At 38.5% G+C, this 24107-nt stretch overlaps 1 protein-coding gene across 1 annotated transcript; it reads right to left on the reverse strand.

Annotated features, from left to right (window-relative positions):
- Nucleotides 1–24107, reverse strand: LOC107680881 (leucine-rich repeat-containing protein 4B-like). The gene is made up of 3 exons (XM_016476953.1): nucleotides 23995–24107; nucleotides 4490–5007; nucleotides 1–2808 (listed from the first exon to the last, which is right to left on the reverse strand). Exons 2-3 carry the CDS (start codon nucleotides 4733–4735, stop codon nucleotides 862–864), a joined length of 2193 nt encoding a protein of 730 aa, XP_016332439.1. The 5' UTR covers nucleotides 4736–5007; nucleotides 23995–24107; the 3' UTR covers nucleotides 1–861.

Genomic DNA, 24107 nt, shown 5'->3' on the forward strand with positions numbered 1-24107 from the left:
TTAAGTCCTTGTTCATTTTCCTCTCTTCCTCTCAACTGTGAGAGCCTTCGAGAAAGGGGAGAATCTGAGTCCATCATCATCACGAAACATAAGCCCTCTACACAGTGCTGGTCTACTAATCCATCTTTCTTTCTTAGGACTGCGAACCTCTACAAAATTGTAATGATCCATTTTGTTATCTGAGCTTTACGGTTCTCTAAACCATTTTCAGATGTGATTTTTCGTTCTCAGCCACTGTCCATAAATACTTAAGGTTGTTCATGTATTTCTATATACACTTCCTACCTAATGGTGTGTATGGTTTTGATTTTCGTAGCATGTTTGCTTTATTGATGGAGTTCTGTATTTGATGGTGTACAGTATACGCGCAGATCTTTTTGTCTTCTGAAACGTGTCTGTACACATGAGTAGTGTGCAAAGATTTGGCTTTGGCACAGTTTGGTGCAAGTTTGGCACATAATTATCAATCTTGCATTACACAAAAACGTATCGATTTATAAGGTATTGGCAAGTGTGGTTTTGTTTGCTGATGTCTGATGATCCCCTTCATACGTGCAGATCAGAGAAATGTAAAGACTGATTTTAAACTGCTGAGTGGTTGCCTGTCTTCCTTCTTGAAATTCCCCCCACTCTTTGCCAGTGTATTTACTTGGTAGTGATTTCACAGCTGTATATTGTATTCTTGTGTAGGTAATATTTCATACAATGCTGGGTCTGCCTTACTCATTACTCCTGAGAACATACCCATAGGGGATGAACAGCCAATACTCTTCATCTGTTTCTGTCTCCCTGATACTCTTTCTCCATCTTTTATTTGTACATTTACCTTTCTCCCTCTCTCCCTTACTCTCTTTCTCAACTTCAGATCTGGGTTTCTTGGACATTCTCCTTGGAGCCGCTCTTGAAAAGCAACGGCTCAATCTGTGGGTTCTGCCCTTTACCCATCAGGCCTTTCAGTGACCCGTGGATGCCAAGGGTCGGCAGAGGCATTGGAGAAGGCATGGAGCATGATGTACTACTTACAGAGACTGGCACCTGTGTGCAAGAGATGGGGGTATTCTGGGCCTGGGAGCAGGGCGAAGGGTTGTTGTTATTGTTTAGGCCTCCGCCAAGGCCCAGACCTATCATGTTATTGTTGAAGTGATGGGCCTTGTAGTAATGGTTGAGATGCTCTGCTCGTGCAAGGTCTTGGAGGTTGATGATTTCGGGTAGGTGCAGACGCAAGCTCTGTCCGCCTCCGCCAGAGCCTCCTTGCGGTACCGTGGATCCTCCTGAGATGCCGCTGCCACGGATGCCCGTTCCTGCTCCAATCTCATCTTCGACATTAATGATCTCGATGGCTCGTGCCGGCCCGTGGTGTTTGTGCAACTGATGCTGCTTCCTCAGCTTGTAAAACACCACCAGCATGACGGCAGCCATGAAGGTAATGGCCACGAAGCAACCGATGATGATCTTGGTGGTCTTCATCACATCATCTAGTCCAGAGGGATAGTTGGGCTCAGAAATGGGGACAGTGAAAGTGGGTTTGGTTGCTCGGGGAGAAGATGATGAGCCAAGGATTGAGAGAGAAGAGGCAGTAGTGGGGACAACTTCATGCCAGAGGTGCCCAGAAGGTGTAGGCCCGGGAATATGGATAAAGGTCTCGGTGAAGGCACGCAATGCAGATTCTTCATCTCCCGTAGACTCCACAGTTTCTACAGTGACCGTGGTGAAGTAGGTGTAGTTGAAACTGACGTCTGCTGCGGTCACATTCAGGACAGCGGTTGCCGTTGTGTTCCCAGCTGAGTTGGTCACCATGCAGGTGTACTGGCCGGTGTCACGCAGAGTTACGTTGGTGAAATTCAGTGTACCATCATGCAGAACGGAAATCCTGACCCTATAGGAGCCATGGGTCATTAGGGTCCCGTTCGGAGTGATCCAATTCACAGAGGTCATGGAGGTACCAGTGCGACACTTGAGCTCAGCAGCCATGCCCTCGGTCACATTGAGGTCAGTGGGCGGCTCCACAATGACGGGGGCATAGCAGGTGAAATGGCTCTGGTCTAACTCTCCTATGTACTTTCCCTTAAGGTAGGGTGGTGCGTGGCACCGCGCACAGCAAGTTGTGTTGCTAGGCACCGTTTCTTTCAGCCACCAGCTTAGCCAGAGCACATCGCAGTTGCACACCCATGGGTTGTGATTGAGGTGCACTCGCTCCAGCTTCTGCAGAGGTGTGAAAAGGTCATGAGGCAAAGAGTGCAGGGAATTGTGGGATAGGTTAAGCTCCTCTAGGTTCTTGAGATCATCGAAAGCATTGCGCTCGATGACCGACATCTGAGAGTGCATGAGCCATAGTTTGCGCAAAGATTCCAGGCCTTGAAAGGATCCGGGTCTGATGATTTCCAGACGGTTCCCAGACAACTCTAGCTCCTCCAGTCGCACTAGGGCAGTCAAGTTAGGGATGTCCTTCAGGCCACACATACCCAAGTTCAGGTAGCGCAGGTTGATGAGTCCAACAAAGGCTGCGTCAGATATATAATCCAGCTTCTTGAGTTCGCCTAGGTCAAGACGCCGCAGCGAGGGGACACGGTGAAATGCGTAGCCTGGTAAAGTTTCAATGGGGTTATTTCGTAACCACAGTTCCCGAAGCTTGCTGAGGTACTCAAAAGCTTGCGATGGCACCAGCGTGAGGCGGTTGTCGAACAGTTCCAGAGTGTTGAGGTTTGGGAGGCCATTGAAAGCACCCACCTCTATCTGACGAATCTGGTTCTTGGAGAGCTGGAGGATCTCCAGGTGCCGCAAATGTTTGAATGTGTCTGATTTTATCACCTAAGTGAGAAAATTACAGGTACAAGTTTAGGATTAAAGTTGTGTGTGATCTGTTTGTTCCTGTGAATGATGAACATTTTAGAAAATATAAAGTCATAGACAAAGAAAGTACATTCATTTTCTGTTGTGCTTTACAGAAAAGTTGTTCTGCAAGTTGTTATCAGTCACTCTTAATGTTTGAAGAAAAACACATTAAAGGAATAGTTCACCCAAAAATAAAAACTGTCATTGTTTACTCAACGTCATGTTGTTCCAAAACCGTATGCTATTATTTTTAATCAGTGAAACACAAAAGGGGAATTTTTGAAGAATCGTCAAGCAGGTTTTTTTTTCAGGTCATAGTGACCATTTTTTTCCATCTCCAAAAAGGACAAAAAACAACAGAAAACCACTGTAAAATTAATCCATATGCCAACTCTGTGCAAGGAACAGAATAAAAGTTGCTGTTCACAGCAAATCTTACCCTCCACTATAGCACTCAAATGTAATTCGACACATTTGAACTGGCATTTGAACCATGTTCAGTTCTGACACACAATCGAATGCTGTTTAGTGTCTATGTTAAACCTGGTACGGGTCACTGGACCATTTTAGAGAGGAAAATATAAGTGAATAATGAATTAAAAATATTACGTCTGTTCTCGTACACTATTATCATACGGCTTCAAAACAACAGATGGAATACATTTATTGTGTTTCTGTTTGTTTGTTTTTGTATCTTAAAAGAAATTGATATTATGAACGGAAGGAAAAAGCACTGCATAAGGATTCCTCAAAAAGCTCTCATTTTCCACAGAACAGCATACAGGTTTTAAGCGACAGGAAGGTGAGTAAGTAATGACAGAATGCTCATGTTTGGGTGAACTGTCCCTTCAAAACCCAATGCAAAAAGGCCACACATAAATGGCTTGCAACTGTAAATCTCAGTAATGGTGGAAAAAGTCATATTATTAGAATGTGCTCAAACCTGATGAAAGAATAAATGAAAAGACTAGAGAATATTCACACATCCTAAATGCTATGGGTTCTAAAACAATTTGTCTCTGTGCATCGGATGTAGCCAGAACTGCTTTTCTTGGGCAGCGAGAAGCTTCCTCCTGGCCTACTGCCACAATCCCCTCTGTATATAGAGCAGGGGAGGGGAGGAGGGTGTGAAACACACTGGGTTGGGGGTGTTGAAGAGAAGGGTGGAATCTGTCAGAGCTGCACTCTTGTGTTATAATGCTATGGGAGAGAAAGAAGCCAAAGAATCTAGGATGCCTTCAGGTATTAAAACATTTTTAGATTTTTAATCATTTCAAGTGGGGCTCGAGGACACAACAAACCAAATCAGAATTTTTATGCATAATTGGAGGCTTGATGAAAAGCATTATTATTATTCTTCATTTTTAATAGGCTTGTTTTTGGTTAAAACTTTCACTGTCGGGGTAAACAGTGTATTTGCTGTTATCTTTTTCATCTTGAGAATAAATCTAAACCTTCACACTCAAAGTAGGTCATATTAACACCTGACTTCACACTAAAACCTCAATATTTGAGCAAGGCTGAGCCATTTGTGTTAACGCAACTCAGTGAACAAGCAACATTAGTGAAACCGACACTCAATAAATCTAAGAAACAAACAAACATAAACATCCTCTCCCAAAGCTGGATCGGAAAGAATGTTGTAGTCAGTATTTACCTGTATTGAGTTCTCTTGTAAGTTGAGGTATCGTGTGTTGTTTGATATACTTTCGGGCACCTCTTCTAAGTTTCGTTTTGTACAGATCACTCGACTAGCTTGATTAGAACAACTGCACAGCGCGGGACAGGTGGAGGCGGCTCCGACTGCCTCTTGGCCTGGGAGGATGAGCCACAACAGCAGCTGAACCAATAAGAGGAGGAGGGGGGAGGGACTAGGAAGGCTGGTCACCGTGGTGATGCGCATGGCAACTGGGTCATGACCCTTCCTGTGTTCCAAAGATGATGGTAGGCTGATTCATCCAATGTCTCCAGTACTGTCTCTTTAACTGTTGTAGATTCCTCCCGCAATGGATGTCACTTCTGCATTTTTCAGTGGAAATATTCGGTCTCCTTGGTTGGTGGCGTGTTTTGTCCTTGTTTATTTTTTCATACAGATACAATTACATAAGTTGTGTTGTCTTTGCCTTAACAGGTCCTCTTATTTGATAGGCCTCTCGGTGATGAATGCATGTTTTACTGCAAATGAGAAACAAAGAAGAAAGCCATGTTTTGTTACTCTCATAGAGTGAAATATTTCAGGTTCACATAATAGCTAAAATGCCACACAATAACAACTTGCAATCAAGTGAATGTTGAAGAAAATTAATGCATCAAGTTGAAAGGGACAAAAATAGTTTTTTGGGATGCAAAGACTAATGATGTTACATATGCAGTCTCTCGTCTGGAAAACTCAACTACTGTACATTGGTAATGCCCTCAGATTCTTGTCTCTCTTTGCATGTTAATTATCCTCTTGATAGGTATTCATGTGTTATATGAACAACAGACACTTAAAACAACATCCTAGACTTCAAATGAACTGCTGTATGCAAGGTCCAAAATCAGCTTTCTGCCACAATTCTGGATCCTGGCTTTACGCAATACACAAAGCAGATCTAGCTACACCAAAGACTATAGAATACCCAAGACGTGTCACTTGTATAGTTTTGAAAGGGGGAAAAGGCAATGCTCAATATGGCCGCTCTATCGAACGAAGCCCCGCCTTCTGAAAGAGAGCCAATCGCTAATCTGTAAAGTCAGCGCATCACTGCAACTGCCGTTAGAAGTCCCGGTTGCTATAGAAACAGTCAGCGTTCTGAGACGTGCGCTTTTGGACTGCGCATGCGCACTGTATGATATAGCGTGAGAAATAACCTTTTTTTAACGATATTTGAGAAAAATAAATAACATTTATGATACAGTTGTTGTCAGATTTCATTGGTGATTTCAAATATGAAATTGAATCATAAGCTTGGCGACCAGTTTTGGAGAATTTAATGTTTCCCCATTCAAAGAGATAGGAGCTGCACTTGCATGCCCGAGAGGCGTTTCAAAGATGGCCGCCGAGTGACATGATCTGCCTTAAAGGGGTGGTTCACTGGTTTTTTTCTAGGCTTGATTGTGTTTATGGGGTGCAGTCTAACATGTGTTAATGCTTCGTTTAAAAAAAAAAAGCATTATTTTTCACATAATTTACCTTTATTCCACACCGCTCTGTCCCTTCTCTGAGAAACACGCTGATCAGTCAGCATTCTGAGACGTGCGCTTTTGGACTGCGCATGCGCACTGTATGATATAGCGTGAGAAATAACCTTTTTTTAACGATATTTGAGAAAAATAAATAACATTTATGATACAGTTGTTGTCAGATTTCATTGGTGATTTCAAATATGAATAGAGAGAGAGAGAGATGCAGAGAGAGAGAGATGCAGAGAGAGAGATGCAGAGCGTGTGCAGAGCAGGGGAACGCGAAGAACAGTATTGAGAACCGCTGCTTTTGAACATTGATTTTGAAACTTGTGAATCCATTAGAATCATTAGAAGACAGAATCGCGATTCATATATGAACAGATTTGGCGGGGTTTATCTGGGTTTGTTACGTCACGAACCCGGGAAGTAACTCGTTGTAGTCCCTACCAGCCGTTTTTGTAGGCATTAAGCTGCCAGAATTTTAAAAGACGGTATCTCCATTTGCATTGAACTTTCAGCTTCGTAACTTTGCAGATATTGTTTATGCTCAAAATGCAACATTACACACTAACTAATGTTAAAAAAGTGAAATCGCAATCAACCACCCGTTTAAAGGGACTTTGGCTACACTCACCTTTACCAGATTCATGTACTTAGCTCCCTTGTGCATTTCTACAATAATACTGCAAGTGTGAACTATGGTACTAATCTTTATGTCCATACTCGCCCATAGACTTGAGGCTCATGGGATCTTAGAGCAGCCTTAACTGGTGCAATGTGCTTCGGTTGATGGATGGCTAATTCAACCTGAACCCCATGCAAGGGGGCTTAGCTCTCTCAGGTTATTTAGACTCCAGTAACCTTATATAAGGGTATCCAATGAGACACAGGCCATTACTAACGATGATGGCCCTAATTATCATACTCTGACATGCATGTTCATTTAACACATGATTTTACACTCGACGCAGTGAAAAATAAGAGAGGAGGAGAGACAGAAGATGGAGAGAGAGAGAGAGAACAGGGCAGAAGGCAGAAGGATGGAGAGATTATTAAACTGATAGATGACTGTATAGCTGCAGGGATAGAAGAGAATCATCCACACTAATAGATGACTACTGAGACAGAGGGAGAGATCCAAGTGAAATGTGAATGAGAGACAGACAGTAAGGAACAGATATAGAGAGAGGGAAATGTGAAGAGGATGAGATAGAGGGTGAGGAAAGAGAGGAGTGGGAGAAACATTAATATTAATCATTTCTCCCAGAGAGAGATGCATGAGGAAGGCTTAATAGAAAGAGATGAATATGAAACAGACAGAGAGATAGAAGGAGGAGAACGACAACATAGGTGCATCAAAAACAACAAGTGCACAAGAAAGATGGGAGAGATGCAGGCAAGACAACACAAGGGAATTAATATAAAACAGGTAGTGATAGAGAGAAAAGAGATAACTGAACTGATGTTTGTGTGTGTGTGTGTGTGTGTGTGTGTGTGTGTGTGTGTGTGTGTGTGTGTGTGTGTGTGTGTGTATATGTGTGTGTGTGTGTGTGTATGCCGATAAAATGAGTTTGAACAGTCAATGACGATACTAACACACACATACAAGCAGGTCTGTAAACACACTGGGTCTCGTTTACTAATAATCACGTACAAGTATATTTATTTATGTGCACTGGGAATGTTATCAGACAAAATTTCCGCCAGACAAAGTGTGTATGCACATAAATTTGTGTTATTACATGTTATTTTTTGTTAATTTTTAAAGGTCACATTAAACTTTAAAAACTTACTTCAGACCCTGCAACATATATCTGCCACAGATGATGTCACTCTATGGCTTTTCTTTTGAATAATAAAAGTAGAATAATTGAAATAGTTGAAATCTAGGCCTATCATTTACTCCATATTGTATTGTTGAGTCAAGCGGTCTGTTAGTCAAATGTCTTTCACCATATGATTAAGCATTTTAGTCAAGGGTTCACCAAACTTAGACAAAACTTCTTTCCATCTTCTAACATTTTGCATGCATATGGATGGAAGTGAAAAGAACATTAAGTCTGCACCTGTCTTCACCTGTTAAGCCATTTTTCACTCTTTGCAAATGCATTCTTATGCGCTCTAAAGATGCAAGATCCTTTCCCCTGAGGGGGATTTTTCAAGAAATGCCAAGTTTGTCATTCTTAATGACATAAAAACAATAAAAAAACTTTTGTAGAGGCTTAGACTACACATGACCAACTGCACTTTTAAAAACAAAACCAGATTGAGCTATAATGCACATTATATTGTTTAATGAAGTAGGGTCACTTAGTTATTCAGTTTATTAAGAAATATTTTCTATAAAAACATTTTGGCTTCACACATTTCCTGTTTCTATGGCCACCTGGATTCTGTGGAATATATGTATGTGTGGTTTTAATATTTATCCTAAATTTAGACAAAATATAAATGTGAACTGAATTAATGAATGATGAGTTCTGCCTGAAAATGTTCACCCACTTTCTTTAATAAGCACAAATACAAGGTGATGAACCCCCGGCTCAAAAACACACACACTCCAGTCAGGGGAACAAATGTGATGTCCCCTGCTGCTGCTTGACTGTGACCATAACCAGTGTTTTACTGTAAGCATTAGCATGCTGTTCTGGGCAAAAGCCATTTGTAGAGCTGTCATGTAACAGGAAGCCATGCCCCAGGCCTTCTTCTATAAACACTGCAACTCAAGCATCACTAATACAGTCACAGCTACCTGCAGCAATACCAGCCTCTCTTCTTCCATACTGCATCTGCTGGTAACCAGGTGGGTAACCACAGTCCCGACTGTTGGGCTATTATAGCCCCAAATGTGTTTTCAGCATCCCGGACCTTATGTGCTGCCTTTTCCACAAGTTCAATAGAAGAAAACAACAGTGTGGGAAATATTAATGATCAAATGTAAATGAAAACTGACAATGAAACTGAAGCTGTCAAGTTTCCGAAAGCATCCACACAGTAAAAAAAAGGGCCTGCAGTTATTACCTTATGGCAGTGGTTCTTAACCAGGCAGCCGGGGGCCACAGAATTATTTAGAAGTATTTAAATTAATATAATTAAATTTGTTTAGTATAATAATAATAAATCACATGTAAAAAAAAAAAAAACAAGATGAATATTCCTTTTGATGCACATACAGTTTCAGATTACAGACCATAACTACTGCAATCACAAAATAAATTGTGGTTAATTAAATATATTACATTGATTTAATAAAAAAGTTTGAAAACAAGCAGTGTTATCATAATTACAGCAGAAATACTGGAAATATCTGGAAATAATATAAAACAGGGGGCCTTCAATTCAAGCTTGCACTGCCTTATAAATTGCTGTTTTTGATTAACAACTTACAAAAGTGTCATAAAAGTGGTCCATTTAACTATATATACTATATAACTATACACTATATATAGAAATTTAAGAACAAATCTTTATTTTGAATCTGTTTCACGAAACTGGTCTAAATGATTCATTCACATTTCAGACTGATCTGGTTCTTGACTCCAGTCGCTGTGGTTCTCAGTTTAACAGCTTACTGGAGGAGAAGATTCAGTAAATAGTGATTTCAATTTAGCCCTTTTTCTCTCACAGAGCTGTTGTATGACTTCAACAAACCTAAAATAACTAAATAAAAACAGAATCTGATTCATTAATGAAACCCACTTTATAAATATGTGTGTAGCAGGAATCCTGCTGTAAATACCCCAAATATGCTAAAATGTATTTGAAATACATTTATTTCATGCTAAGTATACTATAAAAATACATTTACATATTTATGTACTTAATAAAAAATACCCTGCAGTTGTACTTTTGGTAAACTAAACTGGTATAATTAAAGTCTGCTAAATTGGAACAACTAATTTTGTGCTTAATGCACTTTCATTGTGTGGAAGTAGTGCTGAAGTCCAACTAAAGATTTACTGAAGTATATTTGATTGTGCTAAAGTGGAACTATTGCAAGTATACTTCAGGTGCACTTTAAAGATCCTGCATTTAAAGACTGATATTATTCAAAGATCATACAATCCTTACCAGTAGTGACATTAAAACACATTTTAGGCTTAATATTAAGAAATGTGCATTGTGCACAAATAGTACTCCAAATAAAGTTTAATTGCAATTTTATATCAGTCAATAAGTCAATGAATATGTTTATATAAGAATACTTAAGTATTTGAAGTATACTTAGAATTAAATAAATGTATTTTAAATAAATTATGGCATAGGTTTTTTTTTTACTGGAATATACCCAGGCAGGATTTAGAGATACAGATTTATTTTATAATATAACATTGTAATGTTGTTTACATTATACTGATTTCATGATAATAAGGTTTTGTATTATATACACTTCTAGCAAACATACCAGTTCAATGAGGGCAAATGGGAAACACACTGTACCTGCATTTGCAAGGTTATGCATTTAACAGCGTGACTTAACCAGGTTGCGTCTGATGTTTAAAATGGATCATGGGCTCAGTCCCTGATGTTTGCAGAATCTCATCACACTCGTTCGGAACGTTGCATTTTGTGAGCCAAAAGAAAAGGGCAAGAGCGCCCACCATGAAGTAATTATTAAAACATCATCCTGGAAATTACGGTCACCTTATTTTATCTATCTGTGTTGTGTCATCTTCATGCATGATTGACAAGAGCTACAATTAGCTCAGAGTGCCAACTGCCAATTAAATGGCTGTAATGGGAGATGGCATCTGCTGTGATGTTGATGGGAAATGGAGTCCAAAATGACAGTGATGACAGGAAATTGAGTCAGCTGTGAGCCTGTTGGGAAATGTGGTTTGAATGGTTGGCTCCCTTTGCACAAAATGTGTTTGAGGTGCACACGTGAGACGCCGTGATCCTGTTATGGTCACTGGCTCACACGCACTCGAATTCTCAACCCACCTTGAGCCCTTTATCACATGCTTTGTGTCTCTGTCCATACCCATGTTAAACCCCGCTGATTGCCTTTATCCTCTCTCCCTTTCCAGCACCCTCTCTCACACTCCTGTCTGTGTCCAGTTGGTGTGTAAATAAGCCCGATGAAAGGTTAACCTGCTGCACTGAAACATATTAACCCTTTAGCCTGTGTCCTGCATCAGCATCCTGGAGGATCTCAGTCTCACTCTCGGTTTCAAATCTTAGCACAGTTACCATGGTTACCTTTCACCAAACTTTCTCTCAAAGGTGATATCCTTTTCATACAGTACCTCTATCCCATAGTGCTTTTCACACACAAATGCACACACATTTAGAATTTAAGCTACTGGTGGATCAAAATCTGCACTGCATACATTTCATTAAAGATGAAGTGTGAACATTTCGGTAATGAACCAATCAGTCCCTAGTGAAAAATAAACATACTAAAATGTATTTGAAATACATTTATTTCTTGCTAAGTATACTACAAACACATTTACATATGTATGTACTTAATAAAAATACAGTGCAATTGTACTTTTAGTATACTAAACTGGTATATTAAGAGTAGATTAAATTGGCGCAACTAATTTTGTACTTAATGCACTTTTGCAGAAGAAGTCCAACTAAAGATTTACTGAAGTATATTTGATTGTGCTAAAGTGGAACTATTGCAAGTATACTTCAGGTACACTTTAAATATCTTGCATTTAAAGACCGATATTATTCAAAGATCATACAATCCTCATCACTAGTGACATTAAAACACAGTTTAGGTTATAGAAATGTGCATTGTCTTGAGAGATATGTCAGTAAATATGTAAACAGATTTGAACTTATTATGAAATAAATGTATTTTAAATATATTACTTTTTTTACTAGGGGTGTTTTTGAACAAATATTTTAAGTGAACTGTTCTTGTGAACAAACATGTATTTTTTTCAAATATGCAGTAAACATTATGCATTAAACAGTTGTTGAAAAATACCTGGATGTCCTACTACTTCTACTACAACAGTTTTACCATCCATTGAGGCCATGGGAAGGGAGTCAATGGTGGAGAACAGTGCAGCGTCTGATGTTGTTGGTTAGACTTTCTATAATCCGCTGAGGCCTGTTCACACCAAGAAAGATAACTATAACAATAATTTAAAGTAATGTATTATTATTTAACTTAATTACATCTAAAATGTAACATTAATTTTTCCCCCTAACATTTCCCCTAATTTTTTGGCATATTTAGAATAAGAAGCATTAGATTACATTAAAAGATTGAACTGGATCACAATGCAGCAGCCCAAAACTAGCTAATTTTAATTTTAAATCTTTTCCAATCTTGGCCACTATCCTTCAAACCAGGTTTTAACCCATTTGTCATCAAGTAAATTGCATTTAAAATATACAAAAATTTAGAATGAAAACATTTTTGTTTGTATATTTTAACAAGTACAGGTCAGAATAAGCATGTTGTTTCATTTTAATCTTTTTTTTATTATTTCTTTAAGAAATATATGTTATGGTAAATGACTATGGAACATTATTTGACCCATATTTTGATTTTATTTTCACAAAATTTATTTGAAACCTTTTTACCTATATGTAATATGCTTTCTATGTATATAAAATCACTTTTGTAAAGTTAATTCGATGCAGACACCAAAATGGGATGTATTGTCTTTAATAAATATATAGCCTAGTAAAAAAGTACATATTTAAAATAAATTTATTTCATAGTTCAAATCTATTAACATAATGACATATTGCTCGAGACTTACTGATATAAAAATTGTAATTAAACTTTATTTGGAGTACTACTTGTGCACAATGCACATTTCTTAATATTAAGCCTAAAATGTGTTTTAATGGATGAGGATTGTATGATCTTTGAATAATATCGGTGTTTAAATGCAAGCTATTAAAAATGCACCTGAAGTATACTTCCAATAGTTCCACTTTAGCACAATCAAATATACTTCAGTAAATCTTTAGTTGGACTTCAGCACTACTTCCACACAATTAAAGTGCATTAAGCACAAAATTAGTTGTTCCAATTTAGCAGACTTTAATTATACCAGTTTAGTTTACCAAAAGTACAACTGCAGGGTATTTTTTATAAGTACATAAATATGTAAATGTATTTGTAGTATACTTAGCACGAAATAAATGTATCTCAAATACATTTTAGTATATTGATATTTCACTTGGGTATATATGTATATGTGTGTGTGTGTTATAGTACTGTTAATATTATACTACATAAAAGGCCTTCGAGTCCAAAAGGTTGAGAACCAATGCTTTAAGGTGTGAAAGGGAAAAACATGACACCTTTCACCTCTCAACGATAATACTCACCCACACACGTGTCTTACTTTTAGTACGGATACTGTACACAGCCACACGGAGCGGTTGCAGAGCGCTGCTTCCTCCTGAGGGAAAGTCCAATTTTAGGACCAGACACTAGCATGGATTCTGGGGGCCTCTTTGATTGAGCTACACAACCTTCTATTATATCAGCTGTAATAGAGAGGTGATACTTCAGCATTACATTTAAGATCCCATCACGAACAATACACATACTGTGGCGAGAGAAGCAGCGTAAACGTGAACATACTCCCCCCTGCATGTCTGCCAGCTGATGCAGAGAAAGAAAAAAAAAACGCCTATTCTATTTTTACTTCAGAGTTCAGTCCAGCAACTGTGTTTATTCCTTTTAGAGGGAGATGTTTGAGGTGGTACGCCACAGGCAAGGGGGGCCGCAAAATAAGGGATTCTGCCGTGTAAGCAAAACCCCAGAGATAACCCATTCATCTGCTGTTATACAACAAAACATGTGGACCTATGATGAAAAATGGTAATTATTGGTCGGGCAGATTGCCATTGACAGATGCACTGGCACAACAACGTGTATGTTGAGATGTTATTGTTTCCCCTGTAATAAAATTGTGACAATTAATTTTAGTGGCTAACACATTGTGTGGCTGCACTACTTCAGCCGAGACAAGAGTACTGCAGCTAGGAAAAGTGGAGTTTTTACAGAACAAGCATCAATAAAATGTTTGTGAATCATTGGAAACAGGCATGATAATATATAGAATAGCCTCTGGCGTTCAGTGAGCAAAATATCTAAAAATATCTGACAATCAAGTTACCTTGGTGTGAAAAGCTGAGATCAATGGTGCAAGTAACTCAAAACGCTGCTGATCCTCAGCGTTGCCATGATGTTAATGAAATGTAACTAAATCCAATAACTGGGCCATACATTCCTCACACAGAGCTGTACAGTGCGTTAACTAGGCTCAGCAGTCGGCTAAGTACCTTATCATCAGCACAGACAGTGAGCAAGCTAACATAAACTCTACACAAACTCTAGAGCAGCCGCCACCATTGGGGAACGACTCTGATTATGCAAACATTATGGAAAAGTAAAACCATACATACTTAAATCTCTACTCAGCATAAGGATGGATTTATTTGAAATGGCAGGCATTTACTGTCTTCGCATAGAGTGGTAATTCCAAAATAGAAGTTAGTTAAATGCCATCTGATGGTTTTAGTATGTAATTGTAATTACGAAGACATGATGACCCTGGCATGACTTATAAAACTAATTTAACACTTTATTAATAAAGACACCGATTAGAGATATCAGAGCACTGCCAAAGTGCTTAGACAACCTACAAAATTAGAATTGACATTTCAAATTATAATAATATAAAACTATGTCTATGGTATCTTAATGTCAAAGCATGCACGTAAATCTTTCATTAATTATCAAATTGAGAATGAAAAGCATACTGAGTCTGCATGAATGTCTTCATGGTGCTAATAATATAGAAATGAAAAAAGCAGGGACTTGAGGACCTAGACTCTTTGGTGCGAGTGGAGTTTCTAGTGGCACTTGCACATCCTCGATACTAATCTACAGGTCAATTTTCTGACCAAAAATTACAGAGCACAAAACCCCCGCAGGATTTCCCCCCCCCAGATCTGCTCCTGGAGTAAATGTGCCTGATGTCCTTTACTGGCAGACAGAAAGTTCACACTGCCTGTCACTCAAGATGACCGAAAGGAACTCATCTCTGTGTAAATAATGATTGAACTTTGTAACGGGTGAGTATGTTTGTGAATCTGATGCTTTTTAACTGTTTATTTTATTATATGAAAGAATAAAAGAAAAAAAATAATAATAAAAGCTTACTGTCAACAGGTTAAGTCAGTGTGCACACTGATGGATGGACACGCACAAGTCTTAATTAAAACACATCCATCCCCAAGTGTGAAGTTAATAGATTCAGTATTAGTGAGCTAGATTGGGCTTATTAAAATAATGCAATTTTTAGTGAAGTTAAGTAATGGTCAAAAGCATAATAGTCTTTTTTATTGATACAATGTTTCACAATATCAGCATTTTTGTATATCCAAAAATGTCCCTCAATACTTGATGCATCGCGTGCCTGTTTTTCTAGAAATCAAATGTCTCAGTCCAGCTCGCAAGCTCAGGATGCAGGTGATTTTTTTTATTTTTTGGTTCTGCCTGAAAAATAAATAAAAATAAACAGTAAACATTTATCTTTGAAACTTGGTATGCCTTAATACCAAGTTCATATCAAGAACAGCATTGCTAAATAAATATTTTATCCAGTGTTTATAGCCTATCTATTTCTAGGAAAAATTAAGCTCTGTTGTGCTAATGTAATGTGACGCGTAGCGATGTTTTATTTTTAGGCAGTCACATGGGAGAGTGGCTGACATGGTTTTTTATTCTGTTGCTTCACTATGGCCAGCAAAAGTGCATCCGTCAGTACTCAACCACAATAGGGTCTGTGTTACAACTCGTTTTTAACTTTTCTCTCCATTATTTATCAATTCGGTAACCTCAAAGAGGAGCTGCAGTCTTTCTGCATGCCTTAGGTTACAAATTCCTCCGATCTTTGCTGTAAGAAGTGTGTGCTCAGCCTCATTTTCATCCCCATCTTGTCTCCCATTATTGTTCTGGTCCTGGGATTTCAAACTGCCATGCTGAATCCAAGTAAAACAGCCTGAGAGATGCACTGAGCCAAGACTTTTACATAAATAAATGTGCTCGTTGTGCAACGTTATGACACTCACCCACTTAAAAAAAGACCAGCTATAACATATCGAACCAAAAGGCTCTCATTTTCTCAAGCTGTCTGTTTAAATGAAGAAGGCTTTACTTGTGTATAATACTTGAATACTTTCAAGTTGCTTCTACCCAACTGTTTGTTTAGGGTCTGACAGACTTCAAAGTTATTTAAATAATTAAAAAAATATATGTAACATGCATCAGGCTTGAACTTTACCCAATAGTTTGTAAGACAAGCTTACAAACTAACTTGACAACACTCTTAAACGCACCATTTAAAATTGTATTAAAATGCATAAAATATAAATAAATGCAATAAATTATCCATTGCTATGATTCAGAGGAACATGCTAAAAGAATTTAAATGCAAAATAAATGTCAATATTATCACGTTCATAATTGCATCCTCTCTTGACTCCAAACATTAAAAAAAAAAACATTTAAGAAATTTTTAGCCATCTGCAAACAATACAGCTGTTTAACCCAAGGGTCGACGTGATTTTGCCAAGACAGACATAATAATAATAATAATTAATAATAATTCCTTACATTTATATAGCGCTTTACATAGAAGGGGGGAATCTCCTCAACCACCACCAGTGTGCAGCATCCACCTGGATGATGCGACAGCAGCCATATTGCGCCAGAACGCCCACCACACACCAGCTTATTGGTGGAGAGGAGACAGAGTGATGAAGCCAATCAGTAGATATGGGGATGGTTAGAAGACCATGATGGTCAGAGGCCAATGGGCGAATTTGGCCAAGATGCCGGGGTTACACCCCTACTCTTTTTCGAAGGACATCCTGGGATTTTTAATGACCACAGAGAGTCAGGACCTCGGTTTAACATCTCATCCGAAAGACGGTGCTTTTTGTCAGTATAGTGTCCCCGTCACTACACTGGGGCGTTAGGACCCACACAGACCACAGGGTGAGCACCCCCTGCTGGCCTCACTAACTGCTAGACATGTTCCTGGATCAACATTTTTTGTTGATCCTGGATCGACATTATTGTCCAAAACGTAAACCTAAACCTAACCCTACCCATAATTCATCCCTAAAATCAGAGGGAAACGATGGTTGAATAACAAGGGTTTAGAAGCACCTAACTGTGGTTGCAAGGCTAAAACTGACATTTCCTGTAAACTTGTCCCTCAATTCTGATTGGTTGTTTGGAATGCTGTTCCAGGATCAACAAGGATGTTGATCTAGGAACATTTTGCACTTGGTGAAATCACGTTCACCTTAAGCCAAGTGCAAGACTTGAACCAATGAATGAGGTTTTGACGTCACGTGCCCACGTCCCACACACACTCCTCCACACACATGCACGCAGCTCGCACAATGCGGCCGGCTCCAGCGGTCAGAGACATGACTAATAGTATGCTATCTCGCCTGTTTTGTGATTGCTGTGTAGTGGCTGATTTATGTGTAGGCTTGGGGGAGAGAAGCCCCCCAGGTTATTGAAATATTCTACGTGGGGTTTGAGGCTGAATGTTTGTACAGGTAAATCGATAGTGGCAGTCAATATTCTACCCATGGCTAAGCGAGTCGAGAGGGGCGAGCAGGGGACGACACCAGCCCACCTCCGTACAGGTCACATCACGTATCGCAGCAAATTAATCCCGACTTCCATTTTACTTTCACACTTTATTTTTACACGCCAGAGTTAACGCTGCCGTCTGCCAAGGACATGATCTGTGTGCGGCCGTATTCGTGTGGTCTGTGAGAGACTGCGGGGCTGGATGAGATCTGATGGGATGTGATTGGGAATGATGGGGCTGTTGATGGTAGAGAAGAGATCCTCCTCTCGCATGTGTCATAAAGTTTTAGCGCTCAGCCGCAGCGGGGCTTTGTACAGTGATGTTACGGATCAGGATGAAAGATGACGTGTGGGACTGTATGACAGTACGCACATATGCAGATGTGTAAACAACTCACACCTGCGGGGCACTTTGAAACCTCGAGTGTGCATGGTTAAACAAGTCGTAAGTATTCTGTGATCCTCATCCAATCAGATGTTAAGTTCACACAGACACTCTAAGATCATAAGCACATGTACACAGCACTCTCTCACACATGCATACAAACACTCCTTCCTGATTTACTCACACTAACAATTCCTCTCTGAGACTACTGATACTTCCTGTCTGACTGACTGCATTTTTATTTCTCCTCGTTAGGATGCAACTGGAGGGTTGGTGTCTGGCCTCTGTGTATGAGGACACTTATTAAGATAAGTAAACATGCTGCTGTGATGGCAATACACAGGCAATGCACATATAACATATATGAAATAACCTCCATATAGCATACATGAATTACCCCGTCACAGATCTATACAGGTGGAGCTGGGGAAGGTGGAGGGTTTCTGAAGCGTGCTGCAAATGCTACAGCAAACACTAGCCAAGTATGATGAATGTTGAGCAGCAAGCTCATTGGCTGCTAATGTGACAGAAACCAATCAGCTGTACCATGAGTAATGATATGATTATATCAGACTGAGTTAGAGTTTCGGCCTACGCCATCTAGAATTTCATGACAGAACGTATTTATTGAGCAAGGACACATTCAATTGATCAAAAGTGACAGATATTTAAAATGTTACAACAGATTTCTATTCTATTCATTCAAAAAATCCAGAAAAAATGTGTCCTGGTTTCTACAAAAAAACATTAAGCAGCACAACTGTTTAACACTGATAATAATAAGAAATCAGAATATTAGAATGATTTCTAAAGAATCATGTGACATTAAGGTAATGGCTGCTGAAATAATAATAATATTAATATTAATATTTCACAATATGACTGTTTTTGTTTTATTTTTGATCAAATTAATGCAGCTTTGGTGAGACTTCTCATATTATGCAAAGATATTTGCATAATATAGGAAATTTGCATAATATATTATGCAAATAACTAATAAAAAAACTGACCCCAAACTTTTGTGTAAACGCATACAGTAGTTTAAGTCAGTGCCAAAGTAAGGTCTTAGTAATGGAGAACAATTTAAAGCCTTGTGCAACTAAAGAGATCATTCACACAAATACGATGACAGAATTTTCATTTTTGGGTGAACTCTTCCTTTTAAACAGTATTCCCAGTCTTTAAGTTTATCTAAAGGATTACTGATTTAAACTAATCTATTGTGGGGTTCATTCAAAAACTAGATCTTACTGCTAGAATGTGTAGTATATATGACAAAGTGAACTGTAAGCCAATTATTATTGCTCACTCCTCATGTAACAGAGCTATAGCCACTAAACTGGGCACAGTCCTTCAACCTGTTCACTAGTTTTACTAGTGAATGATAAAATATCCCACAGACTTCCATTGAAAATTTCTGACAGTATTTCCAAAAGCTTTCAAGCTACAGTTGCTTAGGCTACTCTGATTCAGTACGCTGTATTTTCTAAATCATGAAACTCACAATTTTACCTTAAGGCTAGTTCTGCCCCAGAAAACGCTGATGCAACAAAATTATATTTTATGTAGATATTATGCAAATAATTCAAAATATGTAAGGCAATAAGGTAAAATATTGGCAATTCATCTTTTTTTTTTTTTGCAGCTGACACGAATGCATTTAGTTCCTTTTTAAGAAAATAAAACAAAACACATTAAAAAAAATCTATCTATCTATCTTTCATTAAAAAAATTGAGGCCTAAACAACGTTCAGTCCTCAAGGCTTTTTAAACTTTCAGGCGAGACTTTGTTAGTCTTGCCGAACTTTCCTATTCTAGTTTACTCTATGCTGTTGCTGGGGTAATGCAGCCAAAGTTTTTCTCCACTTGACTATCTCTGCAATAAAAGAGCATTTGTGAAGCGAAACACCCCTAGGTTGTGAGACATATATACACGTGCTTATGGCAAACAATTAATTGGCACTTTGCAGTGCTAAAAGTGTTGATACACTTGATTCCTGTTTGGCTGGGAGGGGAGCAGCGCAGCAGCCATTAATCAGAGTGTCTCTCAGCCATTTACAGAAGCATGTAAACTATCACACTGTTGCAGTGGCGGTGCAGCCGCAGCCTTGCCAGCTCATCTCAGCGATCCGTGTTTCCAGGGCCTTCTGTGAAAACTTACTTCAGCACTTTTGACCACCTCTCTCTCTTTCTCATTCCTCTCGCTCCTGTGATTTCATGTGGCTCTGCGGGCTAGAACCATGCAGACTCTGTATGTCTCGGTCAGTGGGGTGTGGATGCATCCTCTTGTGAAATCAATGCTTCTGCTGGCACTTGTGTAAGTGTGTGTGCTTGATTCTGTTTTCTGTATAAACATGTTGGTGAGTTTATTTATATGAGCCATCATTCATTAGAGTTTAACCAAATAGTTCACCCAAAAATGAAAATTCTGCTATCATTTACTAACCCTCATGTCTTTCCCTTTCTTTCTTCTGTAAAACAGAAAAGACATTTTCAAGAATGTTTTTGTCTATATTATACAACGAAAGTCATCAGAGTCCAATGTTGTTTTGGACCCCACTGGCTTCATTTTATGGAAGAAACAGTTTGAAACACAGGGTGAGTAAATGATGTCAGACTTTTTTGGGAGAACTATCCCTTCGAGAGTTAAGTTTGTAATTTCACCACTAGCAAACAGGAAATTCAAAACCAATGATTGTTTCCAAACAGGGTTCCAAATTTGCCACATTGAACTGAATCAACACTAAACTGACTTGAGTTGAATAATGACACTATTGTCTTTTTTTTTTAGACCAGAATTTAAATTTGCGTCATAAGTTATGTTTCCATCCACCAATTTTTATGTTCATTTTGGGATATCGCATAACAAAATGTTGAAAGGAAAAGCTAAGATGTACATAAATTCCCAAAACTGTGTGGGTAAAAAAACTTACACACTCAATTCAGGCGGATACATTTTTTATCCAATAAGAAAACATAAACTATGATGGAAATAAAATGACCAAGTAAGCTCCTCAATGCACATCAAAATATTCACGTGATTTTGTGTGATGGGACGGCATAACTGGACTAACCAGCGGATCAATCTTATTGCACAGCATCTGAAATTATGTTTTTGTCATTCTGAATTTGGCCCCAGTTTATCAGAAATTTAACGTTTTTTTCTCTTCATCTCAATGGATGGATACGGTGCTTTATTTGCAAATGTTTCATGTGATATTCCAGTTTTGCACAAAAGTTAAATTCGCAACTCTGGATGGAAACATAGCTATGGATTCTCTTATTTTCCTGTTTATTACAGTATTGTGTAAAGCACTAGATAAATAAATGTGACTTTACTTGAGTACTTGTAGTGTCCACTGCACATTAAACCAGAATAGAAAGGTTTTAAAGTTTTTGAACCCACACACACACACTTTGGTCACAGTCTTAGAAGGCCATAAGGCTGCACCCCACACCCTGAGTGACACCATGACTAATACATACACAGATAAACAGCATCTATGACAAACATGATAAGAGTGCGACGCACAACTCGCTGACAAACACCCCCAGATCCACATCCCCATGGAAACGCTGACACATACTAACTGATGGATGTCTCCATGGATACCTGTCACCGTGGAGACAGACACCATGTCTCTCTCAGTGCAGTGCCATCAGAATCAACGTGAGCGAGTGAAGCAGCAGAGAGGGATGGACATGAACAGAGGAGAGCAGAAGAAAAGCTGTGTTTATCTGACAGCCAATGCTGCAGTGTTTCTTTGGAGGTCTCCTCCCTCATGCGAACCTGTCAGCTTGTTGCACTGTTTTGCAGGTGGACGTATTCATCTCTGTCCGTCCTCTTTTCTGTTTCCCTCCTTTCTCATTCAACTTTCTCTCCAGCCCTCCTTGGCCTTCACTTCAGGGGCGTGGCTACGGACGGGCTTATTTACCACCCAATAGAAAATCAATTAAATTACAGTTTTAGCTTTAGCTTGTACATTTTTCCCAATTGATTATTGGCTATGCAAGTGTCGACAGTCAGCGCTGCATAATGACAGCTCAGTCCAAGCATTTCAATTCGGCCCGTGTGGTTGTTTTAAAACCTACTAAGCATAGTTTAATATAAAGTTTTCCTTCAACGAAGATAAGTATGCAAATTAATACAGGAAAACTGGATTTAAACATAAGACTCCCCATAGTCAAAGTAAAAACCTTATCCAGGGCTCAATGTTATGGATTATTTTCTGTCGTTTTTAAAGTAGTTTTCCCATTTTAACTTCCAATGCCAACATTTCCACCTGCACCTCAATGAATCATTAAATTATTACATTTAAAAACTTTTTTCTTAAAAAAGGAATATTTATAAAAAGCTAAAAATCATACAGCTTCAATGTAACTTGACAAATTCACAAACACACTTTTAATGTAAAACAATGACATACAGAATGCAATTCATACTGAAGCGTTCAAAATTATCACAGGGTCACTTTTGCAATTTCGACAAAAGCTTATCTATGTTAGCCAGTTAGGTAACATTGTCTATGTGACAAATCAGCAGAATTTGCAACGATATTGTAGAAGACCACATTTTTGCAAGGTTTGTAAGGTATAAAATGGCTGTACTTCATCAACGAATGTACGATTTTCAGTGGCAAAGCAGCACTGATACTAAAGTTCCAAAACTCTCTCACAATGGTCCTGAACCATCGGGCCATCCTTATTTAGGGCCCAATGATTTCTGCGATGCAGAAATGAAATGAAATTTAAAAATGAAATTTACCGTATAAAGCGGAATGTCACGGAATTTGCCAAATTTTGGATGAATAAATCCAAAGTAGGTCATTGTAGGTCACGGTGTTTTCAGCCTTTGCCGCCTCATTTTATGAGTACATAAACACATAAACATAATATCTAGAACTACCCTGAGAGTCACTACATGAGCATTTGTTTCTTTTTAGAAAAACTACCATCACATCATATACAAACTGAAACTTTAAGGTCCTCCCAGCAACCTGTCAAAATAAAAGTTCGGTTTAACTTGAAGAAACTGTGACAGAAATATATTACTTAATATAATGATAGTACTACTACTACTAATGAAATTATTTTTTAATAATTATTAATATTTACCAGAAACATAATTTACCAGAAAAATGTAGATACACAACACAGTATTTCTGAAAAAAAGCCCATAATATAATTTTTTTATATATAAAATCAATTAATTTGAAGTGCTTTTGATTATTAAAATTTAATGAAACCATTAAAATGGAATACAGAAAGTTAATGGAAAACGCTGAATTTGGTAAAAAATAAAACCGAATTTGAGGGAAAAAATGTATTTCATAGAACCTTAAAAAAGTAATTTTTGTTAAACATTTAATAAATTGTCATTATAAATTGCACAAGTTTCATGATTTCGATTAATTAGACGTGTTTTTATTCATATTTTTTATTTAACCATTAAAACAAGAGTCTAGAAAAATTGAAACAGGAAAAAAATGGAATCCAGATAAATTAAAATGGAAACATTTGGAATTTGGAAAAAAATAAAATGGAATTTGGGAAAAAAAAATAAAATGGATTTCATAGGGCCCCACATACTGTTGAGCCCTGTTACCTCTAGACCAACAAATCCAGTCCAGTTTTTAAAACAAAGTGATAGGTGAGTATTTGAGTGAATAATTTGGACTGCAACAGTAGTGCTTCACCAATTTGGTAATGGTAAAATCATTTTTCATGGCAAACTTAACAATTTTCTTCAACTGAATTTTATTTCCTCTTATATTAACTTTAGTTGCCCACACCTCATCTCCAAATGCCCACCCCAGGAAGTCATCTTAGTAACACCAGAGCATCGCTCTTTCCTTCTCTGCTCTCCAGACCCTTCCGAAACTCCCTATAGCTCCTGGCAGCCTTCTCTTCAATGTTCTCTCTCCATCATTCTCTCCCACACTGGGTGAAATGGAAGCACGCTCTGAGAGCCTGGGGTTGCTATAGTAACAGGCTCACTCACCATCTTGCATGTCACCATCACATGAGCTCCTGATGACCGTAGCCCAACTCCGAGGCTATGTGGCTGGGATGGCTCCATCACTCTGCTCTAGGGATTCAGAACCCCACCTGGGA

Source organism: Sinocyclocheilus anshuiensis, unplaced genomic scaffold (assembly GCF_001515605.1).
Source record: "Sinocyclocheilus anshuiensis isolate Anshui unplaced genomic scaffold, SAMN03320099.WGS_v1.1 scaffold1230, whole genome shotgun sequence".
Taxonomy (NCBI): Eukaryota; Metazoa; Chordata; class Actinopteri; order Cypriniformes; family Cyprinidae; genus Sinocyclocheilus; species Sinocyclocheilus anshuiensis.